The sequence below is a fragment of the Nematolebias whitei genome, chromosome 9 (assembly GCF_014905685.2).
Source record: "Nematolebias whitei isolate Nwh7 chromosome 9, NemWhi1, whole genome shotgun sequence".
Classification (NCBI taxonomy): Eukaryota; Metazoa; Chordata; class Actinopteri; order Cyprinodontiformes; family Rivulidae; genus Nematolebias; species Nematolebias whitei.
This window is the reverse complement of record NC_056506.1, coordinates 38,674,209-38,700,108: the sequence shown is the minus strand read 5'-3', so window position 1 is coordinate 38,700,108 and position 25,900 is coordinate 38,674,209. Positions and strand designations below refer to the sequence as shown.

At 38.2% G+C, this 25,900-nt stretch overlaps 1 protein-coding gene across 1 annotated transcript in view; it reads left to right on the top strand.

Annotated features, from left to right (window-relative positions):
* egfra (epidermal growth factor receptor a (erythroblastic leukemia viral (v-erb-b) oncogene homolog, avian)) overlaps window positions 1-21,417 on the top strand; it is a 55,831-nt gene extending 34,414 nt beyond the window's left edge. The window contains exons 16-28 of the mRNA XM_037682327.1: window positions 665-703; window positions 3,471-3,615; window positions 4,175-4,297; window positions 4,842-4,940; window positions 7,699-7,884; window positions 8,629-8,784; window positions 13,570-13,645; window positions 14,417-14,563; window positions 15,347-15,444; window positions 15,538-15,705; window positions 19,848-19,895; window positions 20,129-20,222; window positions 20,634-21,417. Of these exons, the coding sequence (XP_037538255.1) occupies window positions 665-703; window positions 3,471-3,615; window positions 4,175-4,297; window positions 4,842-4,940; window positions 7,699-7,884; window positions 8,629-8,784; window positions 13,570-13,645; window positions 14,417-14,563; window positions 15,347-15,444; window positions 15,538-15,705; window positions 19,848-19,895; window positions 20,129-20,222; window positions 20,634-20,977 (1,723 nt within the window). The 3' untranslated portion in view covers window positions 20,978-21,417. The remainder of the gene's footprint in view (window positions 1-664; window positions 704-3,470; window positions 3,616-4,174; window positions 4,298-4,841; window positions 4,941-7,698; window positions 7,885-8,628; window positions 8,785-13,569; window positions 13,646-14,416; window positions 14,564-15,346; window positions 15,445-15,537; window positions 15,706-19,847; window positions 19,896-20,128; window positions 20,223-20,633) is intronic.
* The last annotated feature ends 4,483 nt before the right edge of the window (window positions 21,418-25,900 follow it).

Sequence of the window (25,900 nt, the reverse complement as noted above, 5' to 3'; positions counted from 1 at the left end):
GATTATTGAAACAGGACGATTTGGAAGAGAGGGTGCAATAGACAAGCTGTCAGGGATTTTTTTTGCATTTTTTTATTGTCTACATTCTGAATCTCCAACGGTTTCCATTTGTTTTTATTTTCTTTATTTATTATCTGGTTTCAGTGTTTAATTTTAGTGGTCTGTACGCCTTTATGGAACAGAGGAATAATGATCCGAGAGCACGCCAAATGTTTCTTACTCTCAACACTGAGGCAGGACGGTATATGGATGACTGAGAATGGAAATGGTTCGGCCATGGCTTCAAACCACTGAACGCAGTCACATCGTCAGGCCTTTGTGACTGTTTTGTGCAAGTTCTTATGCAGGAGAAAATAATTTGTGCTACAAAAGTGCCTCAATAGTTTAGTGTTTTCCAAATGCATCCATTTGAAACGTGGAAGTAAATAGTTCTCAGATCAGAGTATTTAGTTTTGTAGAAAATTGAAGAGAACTTTGATGTTTGTGCCAACATTAAAATCAAACAAGTTTGAAGAAATATGGCAACCACAAGTGGTATTTGATAATCACGACAACAAAGCATTGCTTAGCTTCACAGGAAACCAGTCGCATGATGCTGACAGCATTTGCAAACTAAACAAAACACACCAGTAACTGGAGATTCTTTGTGTTGATGTGTTTAAAGGTGCACAGGACCTGGTCTTGAAGGCTGTCACAATAAAAGGTGAGTACAGAGGTGCTCAAAGGTGCTCCCTTCACTGCATAAATATAGTTTAAACAACATCAGATTTTTACACCAGTCCAAAAACTGAAGACTATATTTTAAAGCCTCTCATTTTTTTGAAGTAATCCATATTTCCCACCATATTTTATGCACGAGTTTCAGGCCAAGATAATCTTATGTTGAGAAATAATTACGTTACAGCTATTGTGATCAAATCATAACGTTTACGGTCTATTGCCATATCTTGAGTGATCTCACATGCTCTACTAATGCTCAAAAAAATGATGCTCTACTATTAGCAAGCCAAATTTTAGCGCAGCATCTGTAAGACTGATGGAGTTGCAGTAGTCCCTCGTTTATTGCAGTATTCCAAACAATGTTTCGAAAGGCTCTAAAAGAGCAGAGAATGTCATAATTTCAGCTCCCTGCCTCATCTGCTCTTTGCGCTCTTGGCCACGCCCATTTCTCCGCTCTGCACGGGGAACAGCTGATCAGCTGCAGCAGGAAGTTTATCCTGTAATATGGGCTGCTCAAATGTGCAGCAGGTGTTAAATAATTTCAAACAATTTATTTTACATAAAAATTCCATGCTGATCGTGTGGCTCATCCATCAATCAGCCTATTGTGTATCATGTACACTCTTTATTTTGAAAAACCGCAATAGAACGAGTCCGCGATAAACGAACCGTGAAGTAGCAAGGGCCTACTGTATAGTAATTTTTGTGTGATCACATTTGTTTGTTATGGCAGAATAAGGTTAAGTCCAAAAGTTAGTCTATTGTAGGTGTTGGTATGATCTGTTTGGTGGATCTTGAGATATTTTGCTAAGACAAACAAACACAAAGGGCAATCTGATACAATTGTTGAACTTTTTTATTTATTTAAAAATGCACCTCCATAATATGTACGTTGAGGGGTTAAAGTATGTAAACTTGTACGATTTGAAGGTAAAATTAGGCATTTATTTTTAAATAACCAGGCACAATTCTCTATTGTTCGTTTATTAGCGCTTAAATAAAAACACAAGTTTTTGAAACGCAATATATTTTAAGGCATTGAAAAGTTGATGCTCATTAGGCAGAAAAATCTTATCAATTCATCTCTGAAGAGCTCGGACTCCACCCCAGTCCACAGTCCACACAGACCGTGTACAAATGGAGGAAATTCAAGTTCATGAAGCGGTAGAGCAGCGACGACCGCTCGGAGAGCAGAGAGTTTAATAAACCTGCAAGATCACAAAAGAATCCAAGCAGCTATTGTGACCTCTCAGGTTTCCAGTGCTCATCATCGCACTGAACAACAATGATGTTATTGGCAGTGCTGCATGGAGAAATCTGCTGCCTGCCAAGAAGAACAGAGCTGCTCGTCTGCAGTTTGATAAATATCACGTGAATGGCTTAGAATGACTGTTGGACATTTTGAACATTATGCAACCAGTGAAACATTATGGTAAAATTAACAGTTTGGGCTCATTTTTAGTATTGGGATGTGGGTGATGCAGCAAAATGAAAAATGTCCAAGTTGAGGATGAACTGAGCTGAACTGATTTTTGGAGCGACTGAGTAAAAGAGCAAAATTGATGCAATAAAAACGTGAAAGAACCTGGCGTGTGCAGGTTTTTCTGCGAGAACCCATCTACATCGTTAAAGCTGTTCTGGTTGTAAGATGAGCTAAAATTAATTTAAGCTGCAGGTAATGAAACTTTCAGAATGTAATCACTGGTCATACTACATCTCATTGTGCGAATGCTGAGTCACTGTTTTTTGCAGTCTATTTTTGCAAGCTTTGTGCTATTTAGTCTTTCATAGATCAAAACTTTAAACTTGTAGAGATGGGTCCTATGGCCTTTGTTATTGTAACATTTAAACAAGTACGATATATTTAGCCTTTATTTGCAAAAAGTACACATAGAAATCAATTGTGATCCCTTCAGTTCCTTCAAAAACTTTCATTTTGATATCTGCTTCAGCGTACTTATTTAATTTTTGTTTTCCTGCTCTACTTTTCCTTTTTGACTTTTAGTTTCCTTTATGCTACTTGTAGCATTTAGCCAGCCTTTCGCTACTTTTAGTTTCTAAACAGACCTTTGATACTTTTAGCCAGCCTTTCGCTACTTTTAGTTTCTAAACAGACCTTTGATACTTTTAGGTAGACGTTGCTACTTTTAGCTTTTAGTTCTTTTACCAATTTTAGCTTTTAGCTATAGGCGTTTGCTACTTTTGGCTTTTAGCTAGCATTTTGCTTCTTTTAGCTTTAACAACTCAGTTTCAGCTTCCTCAGCAATCTACAGTCACTCAGCACAAACCATTCACTGTATTTTACAAAAAATGCAATTTGTCTAGTCAGCTGTTTGAGTCAACCTGATTCAACAGCTAGTCAACCTTGGCAAACACGACAAAGGTTATTATGGATTTATTTTATTATGAGCTTGAATTCGGTGTGGCAGTAACTGAACGCCCTCACCAATAAACTCCAAGTGCTAACAGACAGCACAATATTGTCGTTTCAAACCTCTTGCAAGTTAACAGATTATCCACATTTCTTCGAGGAATGCTGATATTATTTTTGTCCCTTAAAATGGGTTCTCTTTGTCACACAAGTCCTAAATGTATGCTTTGCTTATCATCATGTCATGCTTGAAAAAAAAATGTGTTGAAAGAAGAACTAATTGTTTCAGAAACTTTTAAATGCAAACACAATTGCTGGTGCCTACACTTATTTACAACCACTATGTAGTGTGTGCATAAATCATGTTTCTGTCCTAAAGGTCTGCAGGTCTGCCCATGATTGCAGCTGGTGTAGTCGGTGGTCTTCTGGCGGTCCTGCTTGCAGGAGTTTTTGTCTTTCTGTTGCTTCGTCGACGGCACATCAAGAGAAAAAGGACCATGCGCAGACTGCTGCAAGAGAGGGAGGTGAGTTCATGACAGCTAGTTATCCTCCTCCATCATCGACTGTAAAATCTGTAAAAATCCACTCCGGGCTGATAGTCGTCAGCTTTTTTCTGCATAATTCACTTTAAACATATTATCCGCTCGGTGTTTTATTGGGTGAATTTAATGCAGCACTATGCTTCTCAGATTTTGTTTGACAACCCGTTAGAATACAGAAACCACAGCAGGTCTAAAAACAATCAGAATGTTAAACGAAGAGAAACTCACTTAGATAACCTGTAATTCACTTTGACTAATAAAACCTAGGGGAAAAAAACATTTATACTAAGCAGACTTTATGAAGTTGTTTTTACCCATGCTGCTTGCCTATAGAGTCACATAAGTTTAGGTGAAGTCCTGCAGCTTTGCTCAAGATAAACTGTGTTCAAACTACTAAAGTGTTCCACCTCTAAAGCAGGTCTGAGGTCTCAATGTGCAGTGAGGCGCTGGATAGCTAAAATCAGCTTTAAACAGCAGGTCTGAACAACCTACAGCCTGCAGAATTTTAAATCACTACTTGACATCTTTGTCTCTTTTGTAGCTCGTTGAGCCTCTCACTCCAAGCGGACAGGCACCAAACCAGGCTCTGCTGCGGATCCTAAAAGAACCTGAGTTTAGGAAAATAAAAGTGCTGGGATCAGGAGCGTTTGGAACCGTTTACAAGGTAACTGCACGAACATGCTGCTGCTGAGCTGGCTTTTTAAAAAAAATTTGTGGCTTAAACTCTTGGATTGAAAGTGTTTTCACTCATCTACACATGTTGTCAATTTTCAGTTACAACACACATTTTTAGCTTGCCACATCATGAATGACTTCACTTTTGCTGTCAGAGCTGTTGTTTTAATCACATTCAGGCGTTGATCACAAAAAGCTGCTCATTGAGTTGAATATTTTTCCCTATTTATTTTTAGGAATGTATTCAGATGGAAAAAAAAAAAGAAAAGCCAGCACTTAAAGTTGAAGTTTGCATGCATGGGCATCTGTGTTGTTAGGACTGTTTTAAACTTTGAGAACAATTTTTAAAAGCATATAGACGACAAATATTCAGTTTGCTGTACGCTTGTGGGTTTGGGTGCACCTTATAAGTGCATGAAAAGCAATAACTGCTTTGTATTGTGCAGTCTAACATTTCCAAGGCTGCTTGTGTGCTCGTTTGACTATTTATCTGCAATTTTAATTTGTAAAATGATTTTAAAATATGTCTGCAGGGTCTGTGGGTGCCGGAGGGAGAGGATGTGAAGATTCCGGTGGCCATCAAGGTTTTGAGAGAAGCCACATCACCAAAGGCCAACAAGGAGATCTTGGATGTAGGTTTACTCATTATTCAATTCAATTCAGTTTATTTATATAGTGCCAAGTCACAGCAGAAGAGATCTCAGAGCACTGAACAGAAACATTTATATACAGTATATACAAAATAAGTTAATAAGATTATTTATCTGAGGAGCAGACCGCTTTAAGTTTAACTTTATCGCAAACTCTCATCTTGAAAAAGCTTAAAGGCAACAGTGGAAAGGAAAAACTCCCAAAGCAGACAATTAAGGGTCTTCCAGGTTTTTATGTCTTTCAGACATGCTTGTAGTCCAAGTAACTGATTGGATTCACTGGGTTTCATGGACAAATACAACTGTGTATCATCAGCATAACAATGAAAATTTATCCCATGCTGTTTAATTACTTTACCCAATGAAAGCATATATAAGGTAAAGAGTAGTGGTCTAAGCACTGAACCCTGAGGAACTCCATGACAAACTTTTGTGTATGAAGAAGATTCATATCATATAAATATGCTTTAAACCATTTTAGAGTCATTCCTGTATTATCCCCCACTGCTGAAAGGTGGAAGCATATGATGAAGTATTCATATTCATCCTATCTTATAAACAACTCAATGAATTTCAATGATATTTTTGGTGTGCATTTTAAACCGATCAACTTTTGCTGTGTCTCATTCAAGATAGCTACCACAGCTGATCAATATTAGTCAACATAAAATTACTAGTAAGTCAGTTTTACAAATATTGAGCTAAAATTTAGAAATTTAAACGTCATCATTTCTCCACATAAGATGATTTTAGTCTGAAACTTAACATAAAAAGTGACGGGTGGATGCGTTTACCGTATTTGTGAAATGCTAGACCAGGGGTACCCAATCGCAATCTACCGGTCCATTGCAAAGGCATTATGGGTAGATCACATGGCATTAAAAAAAAAATGGACATCAGCCTAACATCCATCCTCACTATGAAATTTGTTACTTGATTGACATACAGGGCAGCCAGTCACAGCCCTCATTCTCTCAAACCAGGTCTCAGAGCGGAGATTTTCGGGGAAAATATTTATATTTATCTATATTTATCCCCCTCACCCCCACCCCCCCAGTGAAATTCTCCACATGTGAAGTTGCACATGCACACTATAGGCGGTTGCAAGTCAAAAGTTTTTCTGCACTAACATCAGCTATAATAAATTTCAAACAGCAAAGTGATTTTTTTTTTGTGCTACTCACCCTTTTTCAGCATGTAGGAGTGAAACTAATAAAATCCAGGGTCCAAAGAGACGTTGGTGTATTCACCAGTTTGGATGTAACTGTCATGCTGTCATGCAGATACTGCATGAGCGATGAATGCAGCTGGGCCCGGCATCAGGGTTGACAGATAAATTTAAAATGTCTTATGTACCCCCTCCTTTTCTATGCACATGTTCAACAAACACATCACACACCTCATCTTAGAATATCTTTACTCAGCACATAGGACAGTTGAGGTCAAAATACTATTATTTTAAAGCCACAGTAATATAGTTCATAATTTCTTATCTGGCAACCCGACTGACATGGAAACTACTGCGTTTTTCATGTAAATCCACTCATTTTTGGTTTATTATCCCCAATAAACATTGAAAAACACTAATGTTTCCAGAGGTTGTTCTCGTATAAACGGGGCCTTATAGTAGGTAGATCACTTTGACGTGGTCAGTTTAAAAGTAGGTGCATGCTGAAACAGTGTGGGCATCCATGGTATAGACCTTTTAATTTGAGATTTTAATTTCTAGCATTTTTACGACGGTTGAGTGAAATGAAAGTGGAAATATAAAGCTTTGATTGCTTATTTATTTTTAGTAGTTCTTAAAATATTTTTTGCCTGATTAAAATAAACACAGTTGCCAGTTGCTTCCTAGATGCCAACTCAACTTGAATGTACCCTGCAATTTAGAGCTCCGTCAGCTTTGTTTGAAACTAATGAGCCCTTGTTTTCCTTGTAATGGAGAACGTGTCGCATTAATGAGGGACTGCCTTGCGCTGTTTTGGGAAATGGGATTAATTCACTGGAGGGTAATGCGTAGGTGTTGGTGTGTAATCCGAGGCTGAAGTGTTCTGCAGAGGAATGCATCTCTGCGGCAGCAGCCTGCTCTACTTGCATCGCTGCAAATAGACAAACATGCACCTCCGAACCTGGGAGTCTGTGGCCGTGCAGCTCGATCACAGTGTTTGAATCCTGTGCAAGACCTGTAAACTTCCTGATTTGACAAATGTCAAGTAAAATCAAAATCAAGCCCTGTTTTTCTTTCGCTTCTCACTGCCAAGATAACAAAACTCAAGTAAAATTGACTGAAGATATCTATAATATGCGCAAATAAGCTATTTTGTCCAAGTATTTACACCAATGACAGGAACCCTACTAAGTAAAGCTCAGTTTAAAGTTCTGTTTGCTCACGTCTCCCTGCAAGAAACCCATTTTTCTTATTTTGTGTGTGTGCTGGCCAGTGCTGATTATCCATATGTATTTTCTAAAGTAGCTTTTCTGTTATGATGACTGTGAGTTTCCATTCTCAGGCAGGAAAATAAAGCTGGCTGCTAAGAAACTTATCCCCTAACAGCCTGCATCCCGCAGATGTTTCTCAAGCTATCAGTTGCCTGAATAAACATGCACAAATCCACCATTATTAGTCAGGCCATAAGGTTTTTTTTTCAAACCTCTGACTTTGTGTGTCTTGTCCCCCAACAAAACCTAAACAATCTACATCAGATGATGGAAACAACTCTAAATCTGATCTTTTTCTTAGGAAGCTTATGTGATGGCCAGTGTAGAACACCCTCACGTATGCCGGCTGCTGGGCATCTGTCTCACCTCGACAGTGCAGCTCATAACCCAGCTGATGCCGTACGGCTGCCTGCTCAACTACGTCAAAGAGAACAAGGACAACATCGGCTCTCAGCACCTGCTCAACTGGTGTGTGCAAATAGCCAAGGTACGAGAGGAAGATCCTGGAAAAATAACATCACTCTCAGTATATTCCACACAGTACTTTTGCTTTGTTTATTCTGCACGTCAAGTTTAGTTTAGCACACTATAGTGATCCTGTTCCTCTTTATTGCATCTTTTCTTCTGTGCCTTTAACTTGTAGCTACTTCTGCCTAATTTGTGCTGTTTTAACCATGACTTGGATTTTGTAGCTTTTATGCTTTTCAAACTATTTGTTTTATGTACCAGAAAGTATCCCATATATTACATTAAAACATTGGGCTTGTTAAAATATTTAGCATATTTGCTCTATTTTTGTTTTAATTTGCTTATTAGCATTTTGCTACTTTTAATCAGCCTTTAGCTATTATAGCTATTGCAATTATGTTTAGATAATATTTTGTAACTTTTAGTTTTTAAGATGTGCATTACTACTTTTAGTTGGCATTTGTTTTTACCTTTTTAGCTACTTGCTTCTTTTCATTTTCATCTATTGTTTTACATGTTGCTTTTAGCTAGTGTTCTGCTTCTATTTAGCTTTAACTCCGTTTCCTTTCTTCAGCAAATTTCTTCAGTCATTCAGCACTTAACATTCACACTGCATTTTCAGTTTCTCTCGTTCCTTTTTACTTTAATTATAGAAGAGTATATTTTATTGTTTCTAACTGAGCAACATTAGGATAAAGCAGGCTGTTATTGCAAGAACAGCTCTTATGTAATGACTCACCATAAATCATTTGTTTCATAAAAGGGAATGAACTACTTGGAAGAGCGCCACTTGGTGCATCGTGACTTGGCAGCCAGAAACGTCCTGGTGAAAACTCCTCATCACGTCAAGATCACTGATTTTGGCTTGGCCAAACTCCTAAATGCAGACGAGAAAGAATACCATGCAGATGGAGGAAAGGTCAGTTAAAGATTAAAGTTGTCTGCGTTACATGTACATTTAGAGTGAAAGTTTTTTTTTTTTTTTTTTTACCAAGTTGAATTATAAAGGAGCACATGTTGAAATTTAGATGGAATAAGGCAGGGGTGATTCTAGAATCTGACCTTTAGAGGTGCTTAGCCCCCCAGTGCTGACAGTGGCTCTTGGCTTGAACAACGTGGAGGCTTTAAACATCTGTTTACCTACATACCAGTAAGTAAACACTTAATTCAGTAAAGAGTTCGGCACAACAAGAAGTAGTGCCAAGCTAGCGTCATGCAGTTCAGACGCTCTAGCTAAGGTGCTACAGACGTAGTGTTCTACGTTACACAACCTAACACATTGTACAAAATATTTAGTGTTAACTGATCATAACAAACAAAGACTAAACTTATGCAACCAGAAGTGGCAACATATATCTACATAGAAAACACACAAAACAAAGCACAACTAGATTTGGCTATTAAGAATACAATGTAATTATGACAGAAAATGGAGGATTTACTTGCAGTTACCTTCGTGCAGATGAACATGCTGTTTATCACTGTTGTATTCAGCTGCTCATGAGGTCAGCTGCAGGGCTTTATCATATTTTATATTTTTACAGATTCAGTTTAGATTTTGGAAATGGAATAAACTGTATTCTACCATCTAAAGAAGGGCAATTCAACTAAACTGCTCAGGGGGCCACAGTTACTGAAAGCCAGCAGCTCAGGGGTCGGACATCCAGCAAATAAAGTCATTATGTAAATAAACCCAGTATTAGAATCAGAGATTCTTTATTGTCGTTCCACCTCATGTGGTACATGTGGTGGAACGAAATTATGTACACAGGTTCCCAGTTACATCCAACAATAAAAATGTAAAAGAAAAACAATGATAACATCTAAGATATGAACTAAGAAAAACGTCAACTAAAAATACACTAAGCACTAATAGAATAAAAACATTACGTCGAACAGCAGCACGAACATGAGCATGAGTCTGTGTGAGCAGATGAGCATGCATGAACACATCAACACGAAACAGATCAGCAGCAACATGAAACAGCTCAGCAGCAACATGATGTGATTTTTTCACAGTGATTATTCTGCTTAGATAATCATGAGTCTAACAGCCTCAGGGTAGAAGCTGTTCCTCAGTCTAGTGGTTCTACACTTAATGCTCCTCTACCTCCTTCCTGAGGGGAGCAGGGCAAAAAGTGTTTGTGCTGGGTGAGTGGGGTCCTTCATGATACAGTAAATGTCTGTGATGGTGGGGAGACTGACTCCAACAGACTTCTGTGCAGCCTTCACCACTCTCTGCAAAGCTTTTCTTTCTGCAGCTGTGCAGCCTCCATGCCACACGTTGATGCATGTTGATATTACAATGATCTGGCACCTTTTTAATTACTTTATTTTATTGCACTGAATCATAAATGCAATAAACAGAACCCAAACCCATAAACACCCAAACAAAATAAATAAAATGGCTTTATTTTTCAGGGGTGCTGAGTTAAATTATCGGGGTGCTTGAGCACCCCTAAAAAGAAGCTAAAATCGCCACTGGAATAAGGTGACGAGCCAGATGAATTCTCCAACTTTACCCTTATTTGTTCACTTATAACCCACGTGTATGACAGACGATGACTTCCTGTATAGAAATAAGTTGCTATTTTAAAAAAGATGGATTTTCTTTACTTAGCTTTGTTCTAAATCTTATCTAAATGTTGTTTTCTATAGTCTTCGTAAACTGAATTAGAAAAGAAACAGAATATCATGTTTCTTTTACTGCTGATTTTTCATTCTGAAAGCTCAACTTTCTCCATTAAAACTGCTGTTGAATGTAGTTTTCAGTAGATTTTATTTAATTTGCCAGCACACTTTGTCTAATTAAGCTTTAAATAAAAGGACAAATCTTGAATATTCACACGTTTGCTCTAACTTGCTCAAAAATTCAATTACATGATGGGTATTAAAATATGTTTAAAGAAACAAAATGATGCAGCAATCTTTTGTATTATGCTTTTATTTTCGTGTTTTTTTTTTATGTAATAAAAATAGTTTAACTCATAGTTTTAGCCTTTGATCCACACTCTGATTGTAATTAATAACATTAGAAGAAGATCTACAAAGAATTTAAATTTTCTATATTTTATATATATCTTTTGACAAAGCTGTACTCAGACATTGAAACCACAACTGATATTTAACTAATGTGCAGCTCTGAAATGCAGAGTTTCACTGGAACTTAGTGGTTATAAACAGGAAACAAGTCTCACCTTGTAGAGAGAAAATATATTCAGTAAAAAACATATTTAGTACGAAAATACAGTCTGAGCTTCTCAACTTTTGTAACTGCTGACTGAACAAAAAATATTGTTTAAATAAATCTTGCACTCATTGTTTTGGGGTGGGGCAGGGGGGGTTGTAATATGTGACTTTAGCTCTTTTTCGGTGACGGTGCAACTCTTTACTGTCTGCAAAAATGCTGTGGCAAAGAAATAAACTAAATTTTATTTAATTTTAAATGTCTATTTCAGATTTGGTTCTTAAAGGGATAGTTCCATTTTTCTGGATGTGAAGTTGGATAAAGTACCTATAAGTAGTCAGTATCCTACCTGCAGCAGATAGCAGTCAGACTGATTTTTGTGTAAAGAATAAAGGAGGAATTCTCACAAATGTGTTACACTAACAGCTGCTAAAAAGAGAAAACATAGTAACTCAAAGAATTTCAGGTTTCAAGTGATCGCGCTATTGTACGTTTTCACACCGTCTCACTCTCGCACATGATAATTAGTAAACCAATATAATAAACTAACAATTTGGTGTGGTGTAAACATTTACCGTAAATTGTTCGCTTGAACCGTTTTGAGATTTTTGAGAAAGTATTTCAGATGTAGGAAATTTGCACTTTTTTGAGCCCCATCTGAGTAGCTGCTAATGTGACACGTTTAAAAACGCTTCTCTGATTCACCCAACTGATAATGACTGGACTGCTGTCTGCTACAGGTAAGACACTAAATAAGTACTCCACAAAATCAATAGATGCTCGATGCCACAAATTTTCAAACTGAAAACAAGTATGTTACTTACATTAGTGTACGTGTTGATACCGAGTGCAGACACAAGTACTAATAAATGTCTTTACACTTTCTACAGTCTAGTTACAAATTCAGTCCAGTCCAACGGTTGATTTGTTTGTTGAAATTTGTGTTCTGAACAAAGATTTTCATTCAAAATAGTAGAATAAATATATATAAAGTCAATCATGTTTAACAGTCATCATCGTGGCCATTTTTAGCAAAACCGAGCCTCTATTTCTGCCCAGTAACTTTGCAAAAAGCTGAAATTAAAACATTGTTTTTGTGGTGACGTTCACGCTGCCTGAAGTGGTATCAAACAGTGGTTTGAACAATTACTAGATTAATTGCATCCCTAATAAAACCCCATTTACTGAACAATCCCTGTAAATACTTGTCTCTCGGCAAGTTTATATCTCTCAGCCATTCTTTGTTTGCTTAAAAAAACCTATTAGATCAGGCATGTGTAATGTTGCCAGCAAAAAATAAATAAATAAATCTAATAACAAACATGACGTGATGTTAAAGTAAAATAATTTTGCTTAACCCTCAAAGCACGACCAAACGCATTCTACCTACCAGTATTTGCTATTTTTGATTCTCAGTATATCAGTCAGTTTAAAGATTAATTTTATGAAACTTGGCTTGGATTTGTTTTTTTATGTTATTTTAAAATATTTCATGCAAGATGTATAGAATAGGAGGTCTGCACAAAGCATACACTCTTTAACCCTAAGGCCCAATTTAGTCCCATTGACTCCCATTATAACCACATATTTTTGATGTACTGTAATCCTGATATAATATGATGCTTTTTCGTGAACACCTAATAAATCTACGTATCTATCTTCTAAATAAATAAAAAAAACAGGTTTTAGGTGGGATGACCCCAAACCCCAAACCCCCAGGGGCAGCAGACCCCTGGAGAGTGCCTCCTTACGCCAGTTGGATACGTGGTGTAACATGTTCATGGCACGCGGGTGCTTGTTTTGAATTCTACAAGAGTAGTTTGCAGCCTTGTCTGGCTGGTTGTTTCTCCAGCAGACGACCAGTGGTGGAGAAAGTACTCAAACACTGTACTTAAGTAAAAGTACAAATAAACAGACAAAAATGTAGTAAAAGTAAAAGTACCACATTAACGTTTTTACTTAAGTAAAAGTAAGTAAATACTTACTTTTAAAAATGCTTAAATACTTAAAAGTAAAAGTACTTGCTGAATGTATTGCCTAATGCAATGGTCTACAATATCATTAAGTGTGCCTACCGTATGTATATTTTCTGTAATACATTAACAGTGTTGTGTCATTTTAATGAACAATGCTGCAGATAGTGCATGTTTTTATTGTTTACTCTGTGACACAGTTCACACTTGGACTAGTGATTCTGTGCGTCAGAATTTCAGGGATGACATGCAGAGTTAAATGCCATTAAGCAAAATAGGAAAGAGGAATGATTTTACCTTTGAAAGTTTTTATTTAACACAAAGAAAAAGGTTTCTATGATAAAAATGGTATAAAAATATGAACAAATAAAAATAAATAAAAAACACCTTTATTTATAGTTAGCGCTGAATTTGTCAAAAAGATTTGATGCAATGGGGCAAAACGTATAGTCATTTTAGTGGTGTCTCAAGGGTAAAGGAAACATTTTCAACACTACAAATTAGTAGAATTGGTGAAATGTATTTTTCTGTTCTTGTCCTTCAGGTACCCATAAAATGGATGGCTCTTGAATCTATCCTGAACCGAACTTACACCCATCAGAGTGACGTGTGGAGCTATGGTAAGTCTGTTTCTGGGATGTGAAGCCTGGTAAGGGAAAACCGTGCACACAGTGTCCCAGATTAAGCCTGAATCCTCATTTATCTTCAGATATGTAAAACAGCCGTGTTCCTCGTGAATAATGGTGACTCCTTCACCGGAGAAATATTTACTCATTGCTAAGTAAAATGTTTTAACAGCAACCCTTGCAGAGAACAGAACGCCTATTTGAAGCTTCACATAGGATGTTGGTTTTGGGCCTACCAGTAATAAAGCTACTAAACATTTAAAGGTCCAAAACGAAAAGGCAGAAGTATCTGTGATTTTAGTACACAGGTAGAATACACCTACACAGCAGCAGGTAAAGATGGACAATTTTCCATCAGGAGGGATCATTACCTCAACCCACTCAAGTCATTCATTCAGCCCAGACGCACACAGAGGCCTACACTCGCACAAAAACAGACTGCAGCAGAGCTTTTTCTTACAAAGTGGGCATGCTTCCAAATCTTCTTTTCCCGAGGGGTTGATTACGCTTTCCGCTCAATCTGGCAAAAGCATCAGCAGTCGCTGGCAGAAGCGATGAGCTTCCTTTCCTCCTTTTCCCCCTTTTCAGTTCCTACAAGACAGAAATGCATCCTGTCGACTCCCACTTCTGCACGCCGAGCCAATTTGTCAACATTTTCGTACCATGTACATCCTGTTTCTTCTCTTTTTATTGCTGTGCAATACAAAGTGAAAGACAGCTCATCAGGCTTGACATTTACCAACTGTCCTCACTTCTGTGATGTAGGTGTAACCGTCTGGGAGCTGATGACGTTTGGGACCAAACCATATGATGGGATTCCAGCCAGTGAAATAGCTGGTATCCTGGAGAAAGGGGAGCGTCTGCCTCAGCCTCCAATCTGTACCATCGATGTCTACATGATCATGGTGAAATGTAAGCTTAGTCCTATAAACAGAAGTTGTATAATCTGTAAATAGTACTTTTAGGACAGTTGGTAAGAAAAGTTGTAGGGCTAATATTTAATCAACTTTTGTTGTTTTTCAGGCAAATAACTCTAATTTTGATGATATTAAAATCTTAAATGTGTCAATTTTGTTTTTGAATTTGTCTAGTTTTAATAATAAAAGGTGCATGATTGGTTTTGTGACTTTTAATGATGCAATAATAAACATTAGATTAGTCCAAATTGGCTTCTTCCACTTTATAATTCTGTTTTTCTCATTGCCTACCTTTTGTAAAGCAGTAGACAGATTTTAACGAGTTTGTCAGAACGTAATCATTGATGTGCATCTATAACTGATTAACTTTTGTAGTTGACCTGATTCTAGATGGCCATAACAGGAAATCAAGCATTTTTTGTTTTGTTTTTTTAAAGGGCAAAAGCGAAGTAGTTTTAGAGATAGTGTGCTAAAATGAGGTGTGATAGTAGCTGAGAGTCATATCCATCATTTATGCCAGGCTGCGAGCGATATTCATTCTTTTAAGGAATCCTTGGCCTTTTTGTTTTTCCTGAAATTTTATTAGTTGAACAAGTAATCTAGACAGTTAATAAAAAAAATAATAATTTCATTTAATGAATTTTGTGTGCACACAAGCAGTTTATTTCTATTTATTTTTTCATTAATGTACTTTTTACCACTTTGACTTTAAAACTATAGCTTGTATTAAAGTGTCATAGTAACTTTAATGGCGTCTGCTTATACGTTGGATGCACAGGTTGGATGATCGACGCAGACAGCCGGCCTCGTTTTCGAGAACTGATGGCAGAGTTTACTAAGATGGCTCGAGATCCACCTCGCTATCTGGTCATTCAGGTATATCTTCACCCCATTTCTGACCGCCTGTATCTGCTGGAAGTCTCATTAACCGCAATAATGTTTTTAAACATTTTATTTATTTTGTGCCAGGGTGATGACCGCATGACCCTACCAAGTCCTACAGATAACAAATTCTACCGCAGCCTGATCAGTGGGGAGGACTTGGAGGACGGTGTCGATGCAGATGAATATCTGATGCCACAGCGAGGCTTCTTCAGCAGCCCGAGCACCTCCTACACACCACTGCTCCACTCTACGGTAGGCTTCGTCTACAGAAACGCTTTGAATGTCTGTCCAGTTACATTAATGCCACGGCTCTAAACAACTTAAAGAAGTACATTGTTCTCTTTTGTTTTGCTCTAATAAGTTGCCTGTTAAACCTGACTTTAAGGTCAGGTTAACTTTTATTACTTCCAAAAGATGGCACCGTTTCACCCATTGCTCACCTAGTGACAACTTTATGAAACATTATTTATTATTCTGATGCATGCTCAATAATCCAGGTAGAAAGATCTAAAAAAGGTTAGAAGCTTCTAGTTTACGTATCCTCCAGGAGCAATTTGAGATAAGTTGGTCTATCCAAGGCCAGCGGGGACGCCAATTTCAGATAAACAACAATTGTTTGGGCTGCTAGACTCTGTTTTCTGTCTGCCTTCAAGTTCTGCTGGCACACTCAATGGCAAATCCAAACAGCCAGATTTATGGACGCTCCACCCGGTCCGTGCTCAATTAGCTTTCTCCAAGATCGAATCCTTCATGTCGGCGAGAACAAGGAGCCACAAGTGGCCTATGATTCTCAGAAATCGCGTCCAGCTTGCGATTGAGCTCGTTAAGCATATGAGTCTGAGAGCTCGAGGTATGAATTAATCCATCACATAAGGCTGGCAGCTTTACCATGGCCGAAGCTGCTGCCGATGTCTTCCTAATTTGTCTATATCCTAGGTATCGGCTGATTCCAAAAAGCAGAAACTCTGTTATCGCAAATTCAATAATGTACACATTTTTTACGTCCTCCTTGGGCAGCACAGATAGACACATCATCTTCCACTCCCCCCAGGAATCAATGACATACCCAGCTGTGTGGGTCCATTCAGGGCATGAGGGCTCTCCAGCACACTGTCGTCTGGTGGGGAAAAAAATTGGCTTTGAGGGACCAGCTGACCAAATCCATAATAATTTTCTATTTGGAAGATGTGTAAAGAGAGGCTCTGAGGTTGACAGGACAAGAGAGCAAAAAAGCAGGAGGAAGGGAGAGTGGGTAAGAGAGACCGTCTTCATCGAGAGCGAAAGAGAGAATTTTGACTGCAACGTTGCTACAGATGTTGACAGCTAATGGTGTACTTTGATTTAAATTGATTAAAAACAGATAATACTATGCATGTGTCTGTCTTTTATTAAAATATCTCATGAACATCTGGACAATTTTTTTTGGAACTTGCACAAAGTAATCATCAGATTAACATTTATAAGTGAAAAGCTTTTGGAGTCAGTCCAGTTTAAGCTGGCTGCCAGAGCCAGGTGACCTTAAAACAGCACAAATGGCTATAACACTTTAACAGACATTGAGCTAAAATTTAATGTGGTAGTAGCTGAAGGTCGTTAACAACCGTACTCTGAGCATATCTCATACTGTAATATTGCATGAGATTGCACATTCTGATATTTCAAAGATTTGTCCCAAACTGCTGCAACACAGTCAAGCTCGTCTTCCTTTAAAACTCATGACTATTTCTAACTAAAATGTTTCCACAGCAGTTTGAGATCCGCACCTGAACATTTGTCAAGATGTTTTGAGCTTTTCCACCACTACCGAGTCACATCAACTCAGTGAACAAAAGAACATGACGCGCTGAACATTTGCAGGAAAAACCAAAAGAGGAAACGTTGTGCGTAACCTTTGAGAAGCTGCATAAATTGAGAAAGTAAAGGAAGTAACGGCAACGCTTGGAACAACAGTGCACACTTTACACACAAGCAGCCAAGGGTTTGAAAATGTTATTGTGTGGTATAACTGAATTTTGGAAGGTTTTTTTTTTTTTATATATAAATCATATTGCTGTGAGTCAGAATGGAAATTAACGATTATCAGCTGTTAAGTCGGCAGGGAGCAAACCTCAGCTTTTAAATCAATAATCGTTTAGAAAGTGTCCACTGTTACCTGGCCTGAACCCTTCTGTCCTGATCTCCCCCCTGTCATCACTGTCCAGCGAGCCCGCTCTCGCCCACGTTTCCTCCCAGTTGGTCTTTGACTGATGCGAACCGTGTGAGGGGGGGGAAAGCTCTTCTGCATCAGGTTGGGTGAGGGCCATGCGTAGGTCTGGCTGTTCTACCTCACACCGCTGTGGGTCTCTGACAGTCTGTTTAACCCATACAGGCTTTTTTCAGGTCTGATTACCACTACAGGCAATCAGGAGGAGTTGATACCAATCTGTTTTTTATAATATCACTCTTGGGTGAATGTTTTTTTTTTACAGATTGATGCTCCTTCAGCGGGGTCAATTTCCTTTTCTTGTTGAAAGTAAATTGAATTTCCACAGCTGTCACTCCGTTGCCGGTATTTGCTCACTTTTTGTAGTTTACAGCTCTCTGAGTTAAGTGCTGACAGAAACAATGAAGCCTGTCGGATTGTCTGAGTGAGAATGAATCTGCTTGATGGACACTTGATTCAATCACAGTCAGTGTGGGGACGAAAGATTACTTGTTTTGTTTTGTAGTGGCTCAAAAATCTCAACAATAATATTAAAGGCCAAGCATTTCTTGAAATTTTAGACTAAGAATCATCTTATGTTGAGAAATAAGTGGAGATGTAGACATTTTAGTTATGTCTTGAATGGTACAATGCAAAGTCTAACAGTCAGAGAATTAGTTGTGAATGACTCACAGCTACTACCATATCAACTTTTAGCTTGTTGTCTATAAAAGTGACCAAGTTATCAGAATCAAAATCAGAATAAGCTTTATTATCGTACCGAAATATAGTGAGATTATGTTTGTACAGTCGTCCGAAAGATGGGTGGAGTGCACGTTGCTGCTGCTCCTGAGAGCGCAGCCCCTTATTCTTTTTAGATAGGAGAAGGCCATGAGGAGAGGATAATGGTATTACAAAAAAGATCTTGTCACATCTTGTCCTTATCAAGACACAATTTAAGACATAAAAAATCTCTATACCCACAAGCACATTTATAGACGCATTACATATGCATTTGACGACAAGACTAAGATTTGTCCATGAAGCACTTCCAGATAGGCCATAGTCCTGATAAGATGTTGGTGTCAGCTGGTACAGCTCTTATAAGCATTTACAGTTATTCTCGTGTGTGGGTGGGTGGGTGAGGTTGCGGTAGACAGAGCTTTTCCTGAGTTTACACATATCCCAGGAGAAATTTGATGTCAGCCTTCTTCGAGGCCAAATGGGGGTCAGATTCAGATAAGCCACAATTGTTGATATTTTTCAAGCAGACTTGTCTTTTTCTCGTCAGCATTGAGTCCTGCTGGTACTTTCAATCCAAAATGGTCAGATTTGTGGGCATTCCACTTGTCTGTGCTTATGAGCTCTCTCCAAGGTCGTCCCCAACATGCTGGCGAGTCCCAGAAGCCGCAGGTGGCCTGCGATTCTTACAAATCGCTTCCATCTTACGTTCATAAATCTGCTGATTTTGAGTACTCGAAACATGAACCAAACCTTCATACAGACTTGGCGGTTTTGCCATGGCCGAAACTGCTGCCACCGTCTTCTTCAATAGCTGATAACATAGATAGCCGCTGGTGCCAAAAAGCAGAAACCCTGCTATCATGATTCCAATTATATAAACATTTTCAGTGTCCTCCTGAGACGATACGGAACTGAACATCCCTCATGCCCCTATGGGACGCAAAAAGCAGGATACGTCATGGATCCGTGGAGAGTTTGGAGCTGATTTCTCCAGGACACTGTCGCTTTGTTGGAAAAAAATTATCGATTGTGTTGAAAGTCCAGCTGACCAGATCCATGACAGTAGTTTTAGTTTTGGAAGATGTGTAACAGGACCTCCGATACACAAGACAGTGCAAAGTTGTAGCCATTGTTAAATGTCTGTCAGCTGCGGAGCTGTTAATTAGCTGTAGCGATACATCAATACTTGTTTTCTGCAAGCTTAATTAAAAACATTTTAGTGGCTCATAAGATATTTTCATAACAGTCAAACACAGAAGAAAAGAATATGGTCTGCCTTATCCTTTCGGCAGTGGGTGATGATAATCATTATCACCATTCAAAGAAACTTTCCCCTGACAGATTTAAATACACCATAACAGCAAATATAATGCACACCTAAAAAGAAAGCATCATCAATAATTTAGCTAGAATTAAAATAAATAAATAAACGTAATGAATCATTAACCAAAGGTTTTCTGTGTTTCAGAGCCTGAACAGCAGCATTGGAACCTGCCACAGCAGAAATGGTTTACTGGTGAGACAAAACTTATGAAAACACTGTCTTTCATTGCGTTTAGGTGTGGGGGGGAGAGGGGGTATAAATCTGGAAACTGCCAAACTGATATTTCTTTTGGGGATAAATAAAATTGTATGAATCAAAAAAAAAAAAAAGAACAGTTCCTTTTGTTCTGAGCTATTTGAGGTTTTTTTTTTTTTTTTTTTTTTTTTTTATACCACAGCATTGAATTTCCCTGTTCTTTCTTTCAGAACGGAGTCCCGAGCAGAGACGGAAGCATTGTTCTCCGATACATTCCTGACCCCACAGATAAACTATTAGACGAGGCCTTCCAGCCTGCTCCAGGCAAGTACACCTCCCATTTAACCCCTCTCAAAGTTGTAACATTTAAACCAGACTGTAGAATCACCTGAAGGGCCCTGTGGTGGATTCAGAGAGAGAAGGTGACATCTAGAGGATAGAAAATGGTGCTGTTTGTAATTTCATCAGGTTTTAAAGAATCACAGATAAATTTAGTCTATGTTTTCTACTTAACACTTTCAGATTTATAATAATAATAATAATTTGGTTTTATTTTGTGATTGCCCAAGTGTTTCCTGTTTTCCAAGTAATTAACTTCATTAATATTATTTGAACTTTCCTTATTTTTGGTTACATAATACAACTTGCCCATACTAGTAGTTGTTCAATCTAATGGGAAAGACGAGCTTTAATGTAAAATATGACAATCCCCCTCTGTTTTGTGTTTTCTCACAGACTACATGAACCAGAACGGGATCTCAGAAGTAGTTAATCCTAACTACCAGCATTCTTGTTTGCCTCGCACTCTTCTTCCCACCATCTCGTCAGATGATACGGAAACAGAGTACCTGAACTGCTTTAAGAACGGGACTTGCGAGCCCGAATATCTGAACAAGCTCCCGTCCCCCACCACCTTCCCACTCACCTCCAATGGAACAATTCACAGCAGTCAGGCCTACCAGCCCCAGACCAGCATAGACAACCCAGATTACCAACAGGACTTCACTCCCACCTTTAAGACCCACACAAATGGACACATACCAGCTGCAGAGAACGCGGGGTATCTGGGCCCAGACTGAGGACTTTGTGGGACAAGAGAAGAGTTTTTCTGTTCCATTTAGAAAGATACTTTCTATATCTGGAAACACATTTTGAAGTGGTACCATCACTTATGCTGTGTTTTGGAGCCTCTCTTTGTTTTGTTACAAAGAATTTTTCCTCTCTACAAAACTAAAAAAAAGACTTTTTACTAAAAAAAAAAGCAGGATGAAGTGTAAGTTGAATGTGTCCCTGTTGATTCTAGAACTGACAGACTAGACACGAAACAATATTATCCTCACCAGGAAGGGAAGATCTCTAAATTTTCTGCACAAAATACTGTCTGATACCCAAATATGCAAGTACAGGAAAGCTTAGTCAATGATTTAACCTCCTTCATTATGTAAGAGGGCACAACTTTGCTTTGTAGACCTGCTACTTCTATATTCAAACCGTTTCTTTCAAAGATTATTGTAGAGGAAGCAGCTGATTTGAAGACGCTCCTCCTGAAGGGTTAGTCAGCAGGATAAAATGTCATCAGGCACAGAATGCAGAACCAGTGGTGACAGGTGCCATTAAATGTGTTCTCAAAACAGGTTTGTGTACATTAAAATGTACTAACTTGAATGAATAAAATTCATTTTTCTGGCTTGACTGTGTTATCACGGTCAACTATGTTCAGAATGTGACAGCAAATACAGCAGATGTGAATGTGGCTCACGCGACTGTAGCTCAGAACTTGCAGCACTTTGTAACATGAAAGATATTTTGCAGACCTTTAAAGATCTCTGTGACATACGAGTGTGGTTACACACAGAGCTTTCTTTTTTCCAAGTTGATGGCCTAAATCGCTATCAACCTTGTCTGTATTAAGAGCTACTCTCTTTCTAGCACACAGATACTAAACGACATTCTTGTTTTGTTCACAGATTAATTCTTTTCTGTCTGTGTTGTCTTTGAAAAATGCTGAGTGAACCAACGGAGACCGTGTGTGTACATTTTTTTAAAGCATTTTAAGCATTTTTGGTAGCATTTTCATGTCGTGTTTTAGAGACTTGATTAACTGTCAGAATTTAGAAACGTGTCGGATGTTTTTCCGTTTTGTAAATTATTTCTAATGGCGTTGACGCCATATAAATATATGAATCTGCTCCTATAGCTTTAAAGTTAAGTCTTGCAAGAGCATGAACTCTGCAAATATTATTCCTAGTTTTAAAGGAATATGTTATTGTAGCAACTTGACTTTTTCTGATTCTACACAGGTACGTGTACAGAAAACAGTGATTATTCTAAAATACAGTATATCCTTAAATAGTCACCTGTAATTTATACTCTGTAAAGTTTTTTTCATATTATATGTGAATATGCACTTATTTCTGATTGTGATCATATCATTCATAAAGTACATAAATAAATATTTTTTATCTGTATAAAGTTGTTCTTTTCTAAAATTTTGCTCAAGATGACAGAGAAAAAAAGGGACAGAATAACTGCCTTATCTACTGCACTCAGTATTTTGGTTTTGATGACACTGCTCTTCGAGCAGCAATCTCATACAAGTCCTTCACCAGCTGATATTCTGTTGTGCAAAACCTGTATTTTCTTTATGCTGCTTTTTGTCAGCAACCCTTGTAAAACAAACAAAATTTATTAAACGAGTGGTATGCCAATATCCCTCATTGCTGAGGGATGTGATTAGTGAATGTTTGTAGTTTTCGAGATGAGTGTTTTTCTGGACTGGAATGGAACAGGGGAATGCAAGTAAACCTTAATATTTTTGGTTCAAGATATTTAAGGGTGGAGCCAGGTGGTGGCCACTGGTGGCCTTGGCCGCTATGGCTTAATCTTCAGCCTCCCCCTTTTATATGAGGCAACTAGACTTTAAAGCAACATAAAATCTAGAATGCATAGTTTTCTCAAATGATGGAGGTGGTCAGTTTACATATTTATATTTTGGTGGCCAGCTTGGATTTTGACTTGGCTAACCGATTTTTGATGGTGATCTTTTTGACACTCAGATGCAACCAAACACCAAAATGGACGTCGGCACGTTCCTTAGTTTTCAAATTATCCAGCTCACAAGGTTAACAATGGTCACCTATGGTGGCAGCCATCTTGGAATTTGGCATGGCAACTCTATTTTCTATAGTGACCATTCGTATGCCTAGATGCAGCCACGCACCAAAGTGGAAGTTGGCACATTGCTTATTTTTCAAGTTATCCAGCTCACAAGACAGATGGACACATATGATAGCAGCCATCTTGGATTTTGATGCAGCAACACATTTTTAAAAGAAAACTTTCTTATGCCTACATGTAGCCTTGCACCAAAATGGGAAGTCGGTACTTATTTTTCCAAGTTATCAAGCTCACAGGACAGATGGATGGATGGTATCTCCAATCCCTCGTCTTTGCTATGTGATGGGGGACAAAAATTGTGGAAGAAAAATAATAATTGCACTGGAGCAAGATTTGTTAGCACCTGTCATGTTCAACACAAAGAGATAGATGTAGCAATCCCAGGTGATTGTAACATCAAGAAGAAGAAACATAAAATGCTTGAGAAAAACCAAGGGCTGAAGAAGATGTGGAGAGTCGAGGCCTTAGTGGCGCCAGTGGTCATTGGAGCATGTGGGGCTGTGACCCTCACTCTGGAAGAGTGGATCCATCAGATCCCAGAAATAATCTCCAAAGTCTTTGTCCAGAAGAATACAATCGGCAAGGCAAGTATATTTATATAGCACATTTCAGCAACAAGACAATTCAAAGTGCTTTGCATGATGAAATCATTAAAAAGTACATTGCAGTGGCATAATAAAGGAAAGGAAAGAAAATTTGGACTACTGACTGAAATGAACGTTTAATATTTTAACTAGTCAAACAGTCGAAGGCAACTCTAAACAGGTTTTTAACCTTGGTTTAAAAGAACACAGGGTTTCAGCATTTTTGTAGTTTTCTGGAAGTTTGTTTCAGATTAGTGGAGCATAAAACTGAATGTTGCTGCATGTTTGGTTTTGATTCTGGGAATTCATTCAACCTTTATTTATACAGGTTAGTCTCATTGAGCCTTGAGGACTCATTTACAACAGAGACTTGATTTTAACAGAGTGATGACAACAGTAGACAACAATGACAGCTGTAGACAATCATAAAATAAAGCATATAAATGGAGAAAAATAAATGAAAGAAAATATTTTAAAAAAACGGCTACCATGTGAAGTGATGTAGAAAACTAAAAACAGGAACATGTCTGCATTGGTTTTTGCCAGGAACTTAGTTGTTTGAAGCCACTTAGAGAGGTCATGGTCGAGAGCTTCAGACCTTTTTGCAAGATATTCCAGGAAACCGGAGCGGAGTAGGAGAAGGCCCTTTTGCCAAGTTCAGTCCTCACTGAGGGAACACTGCAGGTAATAATATCCTGAGAGCGCACGCTGTAGCTGCACTCACACAGAGACATGTAGGAGGAGATGTAAGAAGGCAGCAGAACAAGAAGTGATTTAAAGATGAAAATGTACCAGTGAGAGAGTCTGTGTGAAGTTAATGATGACAAGTTAACCAGTGAATACAGGGTGAAATGGTGGGTACGGTAGTTACAGTCAGTTATGAATCTTAGTGCACCGTAATAGACAGCATCCAACATCTGCAGGGTGCTTGTAGAGGCATTCATATAAATGATGTCACCGTAGTAAATGGAGGGAAGGAAATTTGTGGTTACAAGGCATTTCCTAGCTTTCAGAGTTGGACAGGATCTATTTCTGAAAAAGAAACCCAGTTTAACTTTCAGTTTCTTTACAAAGTTTTCCATATGAAGCTTAAAAGAGAGATGTTAATCAACCAAGATACCCAAATATTTGTAGGAATCGACAAACTCAATAGGAACACCATTCAAAGATAAAATCAAGGAAAGGACTGCTGAGACCGACTTCCCGTTTGAAAACAACACCCCTTTGGTTTTGTCGGCATTTAGTACAAGTTTGAGATGGAACAAATCTGACTGGATGATGTCAAAAGCAGATTGCAAAAGCTGGAAAACCTTAGCAACTGTATTCGCTTGACAGTAAACAACTGTATCATCAGCATAAAAATGTAAGGATGCATCAGGGATTATCTCGCCTACATGTAGACTGTGAAGAGGATGGGTCCTAAGACTGAGCCTTGTGGTATACCATTGTTAACTGTTAAAAAACTGGAAGAAGTATCATTATGTTGAACACATTGCCTCCAATCTGAGAGATAGTGAACCAATGGTGTGACCTGAGAAACCAATTTCTGAGAGCTTATGACATAAGATGTCATGTTCCACAGTGTCAAAAGCTTTAGACAGGTCTAAATAAAGTGCAGCACAATAATCCTTAGCATCCGGTGCTTCAGCGACATCAATGTGATGCCGTTGAAGTGGCGTAGACTTGAACTAGAAAACCTGAGAGGTCTAGAAAGCTGATACAACAACTACAAATCTTGAATGTGTTTTAGTGCTAAGCCATACAGTGATTTAAAAACTAACAGAAGTATTTTAAAGTCTATTTTCTGTGATATAGGAAACCAGTGTAAGGACTTTAGAGCAGGGGCAATGTGCTCTACTTTCTTAGTTTGAGGATGCAGGCAGCAGCGTTCTGTATCGGCTGCAGCTGTCTGATTGACTTTTTAGGCAGACCTGTGAAGACACTGTTGCAATAATCAATTTGACTAAAGATAAACACATGGATGAGCTTTTCAAAATCTTGCTGATCCTGGAAATGTTCTTCAGGTGGTAGAAGGTTGATTTTGTAATTGTCTTTATCTGCCTCTGAAAGTTAAGGGCTGACTCCATCACTACACCCAGATTTGGGCCTGATCAGTAGTTTCTAGTTGTTTCAATTGCTGAAAATTTGAGTGGACTCTTGATCGCTCCTCTTTTGGTTAAAAAAATAATTACTTCAGTTTACTTTTTTTTTTTTTTTTTTTTTTTTTTTTTTTTTTTTTTT